The sequence below is a fragment of the Colletes latitarsis genome, chromosome 10 (assembly GCF_051014445.1).
Source record: "Colletes latitarsis isolate SP2378_abdomen chromosome 10, iyColLati1, whole genome shotgun sequence".
Taxonomy (NCBI): Eukaryota; Metazoa; Arthropoda; class Insecta; order Hymenoptera; family Colletidae; genus Colletes; species Colletes latitarsis.
Genome location: NC_135143.1, coordinates 1275920 through 1287133, shown reverse-complemented (window position 1 = coordinate 1287133; position 11214 = coordinate 1275920). Strand labels below are relative to the sequence as shown.

Below are 11214 nucleotides of genomic sequence, written 5' to 3'. Positions count from 1 at the left end.
CTTCTTCGCATACTTGTTTGCCAGATCCTGGGTTTTTTCGGGTTTGAATCACGTAGGAATGTGGTACCACATTGTAACAGTCAATTAAACCTGGTTTGGATCAATATGTTACAGGATAAAACCGGTTAGGTCTGGGTATGGTCTGGGTATGGTCTGGGTTATGCCCGCATCTGGCTCATGATTTTGCCTTCTTCGCATACTTGTTGGCCAGATCCTGGGTTTTTTCGTGTTTGAATCACGTAGGAATGTGGTACCACATTGTAACAGTCAATTAAACCAGGTTTGGATCAATATGTTACAGGATAAAACCGGTTAGGTCTGGGTATGGTCTGGGGATGGTCTGGGTTATGCCCAGATCTGGCTCATGATTTTGCCTTCTTCGCATACTTGTGGGCCAGATCCTGGGTTTTTTCGGGTTTGAATCACGTAGGAATGTGGTACCACATTGTAACAGTCAATTAAACCTGGTTTGCATCAATATGTTACAGGATAAAACCGGTTAGGTCTGGGTATGGTCTGGGTATGGTCTGGGTTATGCCCGCATCTGGCTCATGATTTTGCCTTCTTCGCATACTTGTTGGCCAGATCCTGGGTTTTTTCGTGTTTGAATCACGTAGTAATGTGGTACCACATAGAAACAGTCAACTAAACCTGGTTTCGATCAATATTTTAGAGGATAACACCGGTTAAGTCTGGGTTAGGTCTTGATTATGCCCGCATCTGGCACATGATTTTGCATTCTTCGCATACTTGTGGGCCAGATCCAGGGTTTTTGCGGGTTTGAATCTCATAGGAATGTGGTACCACACAGTAACAGTCAATTAAACCTGGATTCGGTCAGTACTTTAGTCGGTAACACCGGTTAGGTCTGGGTTAGGTCTTGGTTATGGCCGCATCGGGCTCATGATTTTGCCTTCTTCGCATACTTGTTGGCCAGATCCTGGGTTTTTTTCGGGTTTGAATCACGTAGGAATGTGGTACCACATAGAAACAGTCAACTAAACCTGGATTCGGTCAATATTTTAGAGGATAACACCGGTTAGGTCTGGGTTAGGTCTGGGTTATGCCCGCATCAGGCTCATGATTTTGCCTTCTTCGCATACTTGTTATCCAGATCCTGGGTTTTTTCGAGTTTGGGTGACCTAGTAATGCGGTACCACACAGTAACAGTCAATTAAACCTGGTTTCGATGAATATTTTATAGGATAAAGCCGGTTAGGTCTGGGTTAGGCCAGGTTTATGCCCGCATCTGGCTCATGTTTTTGCCTTCTTCGCAAACTTGTTGGCCAGATCCTGGGTTTTTCGGGCTTGAATAACGTAGTAATGTGGTACCACATAGAAACAGTCAATTAAACCTGGTTTCGATCAATATTTTAGAGGATAACACCGGTTAGGTCTGGGTTAGGTCTGGGTTATGCCCGCACCTGGCTCATGATTTTGCCTTTTCCGCATTCTTGTTGGCCAGATCCTGGGTTTTTTCGGGTTTGAATCACGTAGTAATGTGGTAGCACATAGAAACAGTCAATCAAACCTGGTTTCGGTCAGTATTTTAGTCGGTAACCCCGGTTAGGTCTGGGTTATGCCCGCATCTGGCTCGTGATTTGGCTTCCTCGCATACTTGTTGACCAGATCCTGGGTTTTTTCGGGTTTGAATCACGTAGTAATGTGGTACCTCATTGAAACAGTCAATTAAACCTGGTTTCGATCAATATTTTAGAGGATAAAACCGGTTAGGTCTGGGTTAGGTCTGGGTTATGCCCGCATCTGGCTCATGATTTTGCCTTTTCCGCATTCTTGTTGGCTAGATCCTTGGTTTTCTTTGCTTTGTAACACGCAGTAATGTGGTGGCGTAATGAAACACACTATTAAACCTTGATTCGGTCAATATTTTAGAGGATAACACCGGTTAGGTCTGGGTTATGCCCGCATCAGTCTCATGATTTTGCCTTCTTCGCATACTTGTTGGCCAGATCCTGGGTTTTTTCGAGGTTGAGTCATGTAGTAATGTGGTACCACACAGTAACAGTCAATTAAACCTGGATTCGGTCAGTATTTTAGAGGATAAAACCGGTTAGCCCTGGGTTCGGCCTGGTTTATGCCCGCATCTGGCTCATGATTTTGCCTTCTTTGAATACTTGTTGGCCAGATCCTGGGTTTTGTCGGGTTTGAATCTCGTAGTAATGTGGTACCACATAGAAACAGTCAATTAAACCTGGTTTCGATGAATATTTTACAGGATAAAACCGGTTAGGTCTGGGTTAGGTTCAGGTTATGCCCGCATCTGGCTCATGATTTTGCCTCTACCGCATTCTTGTTGGCCAGATCCTGGGTTTTTTCGGGTTCGAAACACGTAGTAATGTGGTACCACATAGAAACAATCAATTAAACCTGGTTTCGGTCAGTATTTTAGTCGGTAACCCCAGTTAGGTCTGGGTTAGGTCTGGGTTATGCCCGCATCTGGCTCATGATTTTGCCTTCTTCGCATACTTGTTGACCAGATCCTGGGTTTTTTCGGGTTTGAATCACGTAGGAATGTGGTACCACATTGTAACAGTCAATTAAACCCGGTTTGGATCAATATGTTACAGGATAAAACCGGTTAGGTCTGGGTTAGGCCTGGGTTATGCCCGCATCTGGCTCATAATTTTGCCTTCTTCGCATACTTGTTGGCCAGATCCTGGGTTTTTTCGGGTTTGAATCACGAAGGAATGTGGTGCCACACAGTAACAGTCAACTAAACCTGGATTCGGTCAATATTTTAGAGGATAACACCGGTTAGGTCTGGGTTATGCCCGCATCAGGCTCATGATTTTGTGTTCTTCGCATACTTGTTGGCCAGATCCTTGGTTTTTTCGAGTTTGTGTGACGTAGTAATGTGGTACCACACAGTAACAGTCAATTAAACCTGGATTCGGTCAGTATTTTAGAGGATAAAACCGGTTAGGCCTGGGTTCGGCCTGGTTTATGCCCGCATCTGGCTCACGATTTAGCCTTCTTCGCATTCTTGTTGGCCAGTTCCTGGGTTTTTTCGGGTTTGAATCACGTAGGAATGTGGTACCACATAGAAACAGTTAATTAAACCTGGTTTCGGTCAGTATTTTAGTCGGTAACCCCAGTTAGGTCTGTGTTAGGCCTGGTTTATGCCCGCATCTGTCTCATGATTTTGCCTTCCCCGCATACTTGTTGGCCAGATCCTGGGTTTTTCGGGCTTGAATAACGTAGTAATGTGGTACCACATAGAAACAGTCAATTAAACCTGGTTTCGATCAATATTTTAGAGGATAACACCGGTTAGGTCTGGGTTAGGTCTGAGTTATGCCCGCACCTGGCTCATGATTTTGCCTTTTCCGCATTCTTGTTGGCCAGATCCTGGGTTTTTTCGGGTATGAATCACGTAGTAATGTGGTAGCACATAGAAACAGTCAATTAAACCTGGTTTCGGTCAGTATTTTAGTCGGTAACCCCGGTTAGGTCTGGGTTATGCCCGCATCTGGCTCGTGATTTGGCTTCCTCGCATACTTGTTGACCAGATCCTGGGTTTTTTCGGGTTTGAATCACGTAGTAATGTGGTACCTCATTGAAACAGTCAATTAAACCTGGTTTCGATCAATATTTTAGAGGATAAAACCGGTTAGGTCTGGGTTAGGTCTGGGTTATGCCCGCATCTGGCTCATGATTTTGCCTTTTCCGCATTCTTGTTGGCTAGATCCTTGGTTTTCTTTGCTTTGTAACACGCAGTAATGTGGTGGCGTAATGAAACACACTATTAAACCTTGATTCGGTCAATATTTTAGAGGATAACACCGGTTAGGTCTGGGTTATGCCCGCATCAGTCTCATGATTTTGCCTTCTTCGCATGCTTGTTGGCCAGATCCTGGGTTTTTTCGAGGTTGAGTCACGTAGTAATGTGGTACCACACAGTAACAGTCAATTAAACCTGGATTCGGTCAGTATTTTAGAGGATAAAACCGGTTAGGCCTGGGTTCGGCCTGGTTTATGCCCGCATCTGGCTCATGATTTTGCCTTCTTTGAATACTTGTTGGCCAGATCCTGGGTTTTGTCGGGTTTGAATCTCGTAGTAATGTGGTACCACATAGAAACAGTCAATTAAACCTGGTTTCGATGAATATTTTATAGGATAAAACCGGTTAGGTCTGGGTTAGGCCAGGTTTATGCCCGCATCTGGCTCATGTTTTTGCCTTCTTCGCAAACTTGTTGGCCAGATCCCGGGTTTTTTCGGGTTTGAATCACGTAGTAATGTGGTACTCCACAGTAACAGTCAATTAAACCTGGATTCGGTCAGTATTTTAGAGGATAAAACCGGTTAGGCCTGGGTTCGGCCTGGTTTATGCCCGCATCTGGCTCATGATTTTGCCTTCTTCGCATACTTGTTGGCCAGATCCTGGGTTTTTTCGGGTTTGAATCACGTAGTAAAGTGGTACCACATAGAAACAGTCAATTAAACCTGGTTTCGGTCAGTATTTTAGTCGGTAACCCCGGTTAGGTCTGGGTTAGGTCTGGGTTATGCCCGCATCAGGCTGATGATTTTGCCTTCTTCGCATACTTGTTGACCAGATCCTGGGTTTTGTCGGGTTTGTATCACGTAGTAAAGTGGTACCACATACAAACAGTCAATTAAACCTGGATTCGGTCAGTATTTTAGTCGGTAACCCCGGTTAGGTCTGGGTTAGGTCTGGGTTATGCCCGCATCAGGCTGATGATTTTGCCTTCTTCGCATACTTGTTGACCAGATCCTGGGTTTTTTCGGGTTTGAATCACGTAGTAAAGTGGTACCACATACAAACAGTCAATTAAACCTGGTTTCGGTCAGTATTTTAGTCGGTAACCCCGGTTAGGTCTGGGTTAGGTCTGGGTTATGCCCGCATCTGGCTCATGATTTTGCCTTCTTCGAATACTTGTTGGCCAGATCCTGGGTTTTTTCGGGTTTGAATCACGTAGTAATGTGGTACCACATAGAAACAGTCAATTAAACCTGGTTTCGATGAATATTTTAGAGGATAAAACCGGTTAGGTCTGGGTTAGGCCAGGTTTATGCCCGCATCTGGCTCATGATTTTGCCTTCTTCGCATACTTGTTGGCCAGATCCTTGGTTTTTTCGAGTTTGGGTGACGTAGTAATGTGGTACCACACAGTAACAGTCAATTAAACCTGGATTCGGTCAATATTTTAGAGGATAACACCGGTTAGGTCTGGGTTAGGTCTGGGTTATGCCCGCATCAGGCTGATGATTTTGCCTTCTTCGTATAGTTGTTGGCCAGATCCAGGGTTTTTTCGTGTTTGAATCACGTAGTAATGTGGTACCACACTGTAACAGTCTACTAAACCTGGATTCGGTCAATATTTTAGAGGATAACACCGGTTAGGTCTGGGTTATGCCCGCATCAGGCTCATGATTTAGCCTTCTTCGCATACTTGTTGGCCAGATCCTTGGTTTTCTCTGGTTTGAATCACGTAGTAATGTGGTACCACATTGTAACAGTCAATTAAACCTGGTTTGGATCAATATGTTACAGGATAAAACCGGTTAGGTCTGGGTTAGTTTCGGGTTATGCCCGCATCTGGCTCATGATTTTGCCTTCTCCGCATTCTTGTTGGCCAGATCCTTGGTTTTCTCTGGTTTGTATCACGCACTAATGTGGTAGCACACTGAAACAGACAATTAAACCTGGTTTCGGTCAATATTTTAGAGGATAAAACCGGTTAGGTCTGGGTTAGGTCTGGGATATGCCCGCACCTGGCTCATGATTTTGCCTTTTCCGCATACTTGTTGGCCAGATCCTGGGTTTTTTCGTGTTTGAATCACGTAGTAATGTGGTACCACATAGAAACAGGCAATTAAACCTGGTTTCGATCAATATTTTAGAGGATAGCACCGGTTAGGTCTGGGTTAGGTCCGGGTTATGCCCGCATCTGGCTCATGATTATGCCTTTTCCGCATTCTTGTTGGCCAGATCCATGGTTTTCTCTGGTTTGAATCACGTAGGAATGTGGTACCACATTGTAACAGTCAATTAAACCTGGTTTGGATCAATATGTTACAGGATAAAACCGGTTAGGTCTGGGTTAGTTTCGGGTTATGCCCGCATCTGGCTCATGATTTTGCCTTCTCCGCATTCTTGTTGGCCAGATCCTTGGTTTTCTCTGGTGTGTATCACGTAGTAATGTGGTAGCATACTGTGACAGACAATTAAACCTGGTTTCGATCAATATTTTAGAGGATAAAACCGGTTAGGTCTGGGTTAGATCTTGGTTATGCCCGCATCTGGCTCATGATTTTGCCTTCTTCGCATACTTGTTGGCCAGATCCTGGGTTTTTTCGAGCCTGTGTCACGTAGTAATGTGGTACCACACAGTAACAGTCAACTAAACGTGGATTCGGTCAGTATTTCAGTCGGTAACACAGGTTAGGTCTGGGTTAGGTCTGGGTTATGCCCGCATCTGGCTCATGATTTTGTCTTCTTCGCATACTTGTTGGCCAGATCCTTGGTTTTTTCGAGTTTGGGTGACGTAGTAATGTGGTACCTCATTGAAACAGTCAATTAAACCTGGTTTCGATCAATATTTTAGAGGATAACACCGGTTAGGTCCGGGTTAGGTCTGGGTTATGCCCGCATCTGGCTCATGATTTTGCCTTCTTCGCATACTTGTTGGCCAGATCCTGGGTTTTTTCGGGTTTGAATCACGTAGTAATGTGGTACCTCATTGAAACAGTCAATTAAACCTGGTTTCGATCAATATTTTAGAGGATAACACCGGTTAGGTCCGGGTTAGGTCTGGATTATGCCCGCATCTGGCTCATGATTTTGCCTTCTTCGCATACTTGTTGGCCAGATCCTGGGTTTTTTCGGGTTTGAATCACGTAGGAATGTGGAACCACACAGTTACAGTCAACTAAACCTGGATTCGGTCAATATTTTAGAGGAGAACACCGGTTAGGTCTGGGTTATGCCCGCATCAGTCTCATGATTTTGCCTTCTTCGCATACTTGTTGGCCAGATCCTGGGTTTTTTCGAGTTTGATTCACGTAGTAATGTGGTACCACACAGTAACAGTCAATTAGACCTGGATTCGGTCAGTATTTTAAAGGATAAAACCGGTTAGGCCTGGGTTCGGCCTGGTTTATGCCCGCATCTGGTTCATGATTTTGCCTTCTTCGAATACTTGTTGGCCAGATCCTGGGTTTTTCGGGTTTGAATCACGTAGTAATGTGGTACCACATAGAAACATTCAATTAAACCTGGTTTCGATGAATATTTTATAGGATAAAACCGGTTAGGTCTGGGTGAGGCCAGGTTTATGCCCGCATCTGACTCATGTTTTTGCCTTCTTCGCAAACTTGTTAGCCAGATCCTGGGTTTTTTCGAGCTTGAGTCACGTAGTAATGTGGTACCACTCAGTAACAGTCAATTAAACCTGGATTCGGTCAGTATTTTAGAGGATACAACCGGTTAGGTCTGGGTTAGGCCAGGTTTATGCCCGCTTCTGGCTCATGATTTTGCCTTCTTCGCAAACTTGTTGGCCAGATCCTGGGTTTTTTCGGGCTTGAATCACGTAGTAATGTGATACCACGTAGAAACAGTCAATTAATCCTAGTTTCGATCAATATTTTAGAGGATAACACCGGTTAGGTCTGGGTTAGGTCTGGGTTATGCTCGCATCGGGCTCATGATTTTGCCTTCTTCGCATACTTGTTGGCCAGGTCCTGGGTTTTTTCGGGTTTGAATCACGTAGTAATGTGGTACCACACAGTAACGGTCAATGAAACCTGGATTCGGTCAGTATTTTAGTCGGTAACACCGGTTAGGTCTGAGTTAGGTCTGGGTTATGCCCCTGGGTCACCGATATCTCCAGCAGGGCGGCGATATGGATCACAGGGTTCAATGGAAGGAGACACAAACAGGACAGGATCGACAGAGGGAACGGATTCGTCGCTGTTGAGGTGGAGGGGGAGACGATAGCCAGTTGCTACTACTCCCCCCGCCTCAGCAGCCGCGAATTTGCGGCAGTTCTAGGGGAGCTGGAGAAGGCCAGGAGGATTTGGAACAGGAATCTCGTGTTGATGGGGGACTTTAATGCGAAGTCCCCTGCCTGGGGTGCAAGGATGTTGGATGCTAAGGGCGGCATCCTACTGGCTGCGCTCACCAGGATGTGCCTGGAGGTTGCGGACACGTGTGGCACGCATACATTCGAGAAAGCTGGAAGGATGTCTAAAATAGATATCATTGCCTGTAACAAAAACAAGTTAGAAATACTTACATCGAGCGAAGTCCTCTCAAGATACACGGCGTCAGACCATTTGTACCTGCTACACGTGTTCGCGGGCCGTCGCCGGGTGCGACCGGCGGATCCTGGTGGGTGGAAGGTGTGCACGCTGGACGCACCCAGGATGTTACAGGTGCTGGACATGGAGACCGCGGATCTGGATTTCACGCGGCCGATGGACAGTAGGTCCTTCGAAAGGGTTCTCGATGCATTCATTGTAGCATGCGATGCCAGCATGGGGCCCAGAAGAGCGGCCCCCTTTTACAGGGCCACGAAAATCTGGTGGTCTAACGAGATCGCCGAGCTGAGGACGCAAGTAAACGCGTGCCGCAGGCGGTATCAACGGGCGGCGAAGAGGAGGAGCCCTGAGACACCAGCACTCGCTGCGGCCTATAAAAACTGCAGGAAACTGCTGAATAAGGAGATCATTAAAAGCAAGATCAGGGCGTGGCGAGAGCTGTGCGGTTCGGTTGAGAGCGATGTATGGGGACGGCCCTATAAGGCAGTCATGAAGACGGTAAGGCCCAGGAAGGACCCCCCGGAGCTGACCAAAGACAAGATCAGTCAGGTACTGGAAGAGCTGTTCCCAACTGCGGCCGGTCCCAGGGAACAGGGCGTTAACCTAGCCTGGCTCGTAGGGGTCGGTAGGAGGTTGGCAACAGATGAAGAGATTCTGGAGGCAGCTAAAAACGTAAAGTTCGCGAAGGCACCCGGACGAGACCTAATACCTGGGGAGACAGTAAAAATAATAGTAGAAAATAGACTGGAACTAGTTAAGAGCCTCCTCAATGGATGTATTGTGCAAGGGACGGTACCAGCGAGATGGAAAGAGCAGAGGTTAGTACTACTGCACAAGGATGGCAGGGACCCCAACCTTGCGTCGGCATATAGGCCCTTATGCCTAATTAGCCACTGAGCTAAATTGTTTGAATGCGTCCTTAGGCAGCGCATATTGGAAGCCCTGGGCCCTGAGGGGTTGTCCAGACGACAGTTTGGGTTCCGTAAGGGATATAGCACCCTGCAGGCGCTGTCAGAAGTACAGAAAATGGCTGAAGAGGCTAAGAAAAAACGAAATTATTGCTTGTTACTCACCTTTGATGTGAAGAATGCATTTAACACGGTCCCATTCCGCTTGATAATAGAGGAAATGACTAGGAGGGGGTTCCCACCCTACCTTGTCAAGATAATCGACGAGTACCTGAAAGGAAGAAAAATTTATTATAAAGTAGATGATACCTGGTGCTGGAGATGGATGGATATGGGTGTTCCGCAGGGATCCGTCATCGGACCGCTTCTTTGGAACATCGCCTATGACGGAGTCCTGAGGGTGAAGCTTCCGAAGGGCTGTGAGAGCATCGGCTTCGCTGACGATCTGGCGTTGGTAGCCATGAGCCCTGACGAGCTGAACCTGAAAAAGAAAACGGAGGTTAGTACAAAAGGGATACTCAAATGGTTTGAGGAGAACGGGCTTAAAATCGCACCCGAGAAGACGGAACTGATGTTCCTCAATAAGAAGAGGCATAGGGGCCCCGAGTTCGCGATCGACGTCTTACACCAGAGGATCCGTGCAGGGACGGCGGTTAATTATTTGGGTCTCACGTTCGATAAGAGCCAAATATTCAAGAAGCACATTGAGAACGTGACCAGCAAGGGCATCAAGACGATGGCAGCGCTCGGTAGGATTATGCCGAATGTTGGAGGACCGGGGCATAAGACGAGCCTTCTTTTTTATTACGTCCTGGAATCCATCCTGCTGTACGCGGCGCCAATTTGGGCACGATGGACTAGCGTAGGGGCCAACCTGAAAAGGCTTGAAAGCGCGCAGAGTCTAGGATTGATTAGGGTTACCAAGGCGTACCGCACGGTTGCGCGAATCGTCTTACCGGTGATAGCGGGCGTCATTCCGATTGCGCTGAAGATCAAGGAGAGAGGTCGGATCCAGCAGGCAGAAGAGGAGGTAAGGGAGATGCTGGGGGCGGACCATCAGGATCTTCATGCCACCATCCTCGCGGAAAGAAAGAGGGTAAGAGAGGAGACCCTAGAGGAATGGCAGGATGCATGGGATCAGGAAGGAAGGGAGAAACTAACCTATCGTTGGATCCCGAATATTGAGGCATGGCTCAAAAGACCTGTAGGACAGGTGAATTATTATTTGACACAGGCGCTTACAGGACATGGATCCTTTGCCACGTTTAGAAAAAGGATTGGAAAAGCGCAGAGTGAGTTATGCTGGTACGGGTGCGCGGTCGCGGACACGGCAGAGCACACCATCACTCGATGTAAGAAGTGGATGGGACAACGTGAGAGACTCCGTGAAGAACTACAATTAGAAGAGGAAATTAGTATTGAAGATCTGGGTACCAGGATGATTCAAGGACACGATCAATGGAGTGCGATACTGTCGTTCATTACGGAGATCATGATTGGGAAGGCCGGAACGGAAAGAGAGATGGATAGAGAGGCTAGACGTAGACGTACTAGAACATAGAAACAGAGATAGTAGCAAGAATGGCGGAATGATTTATTTCATTACCGACTGGACACACCCATGTGTACAACTTATCGAATTTATTTAACTGTTTATTACTTATGTATTTAATTATTTATTAGTGGCTTTCTTAAACATTTACTTATTACTTTAATAACTTATTCGTCACTTACTTATTTATTTACTGCGTTTTGCCTCAATATTTATTTACTTATTTACTTATTTATTTATTTACTTATTTATTTATTTATTTATTTACTCACTGTTATTTTATTTATTGTTATTTTACTGACGGGATGGTGACTTTACACGCCTCCCCTATTTATTTTATTTTATTAGTTTGACAGTTATGTTATTTTACTTTTAATATTTTATACTACTTTGTTTTATTTTATTTTATCTTATTTGACATCGCCTTATATTATTATTGTTATTATTTTTAT

At 45.8% G+C, this 11214-nt stretch overlaps 1 protein-coding gene across 1 annotated transcript; it reads right to left on the bottom strand.

Moving 5' to 3' along the window:
- Positions 1-8570: 8570 nt before the first annotated feature.
- LOC143347149 (uncharacterized) lies at positions 8571-10048 on the bottom strand. Its single transcript, XM_076776078.1, has 3 exons — positions 9928-10048; positions 9376-9691; positions 8571-8695 (listed from the first exon to the last, which is right to left on the bottom strand). Exons 1-3 carry the CDS (start codon positions 9937-9939, stop codon positions 8571-8573), a joined length of 453 nt encoding a protein of 150 aa, XP_076632193.1. The 5' UTR covers positions 9940-10048.
- Positions 10049-11214: the final 1166 nt, after the last annotated feature.

Bases quoted from the DNA above. Each gene is read 5' to 3' on its own strand.
- LOC143347149 (XM_076776078.1), bottom strand. The intron at 8,696-9,375 runs GTGAGTAACAAG...CTCCTTATTCAG, and splicing joins ATGCATTCTTCACATCAAAG to CAGTTTCCTGCAGTTTTTAT.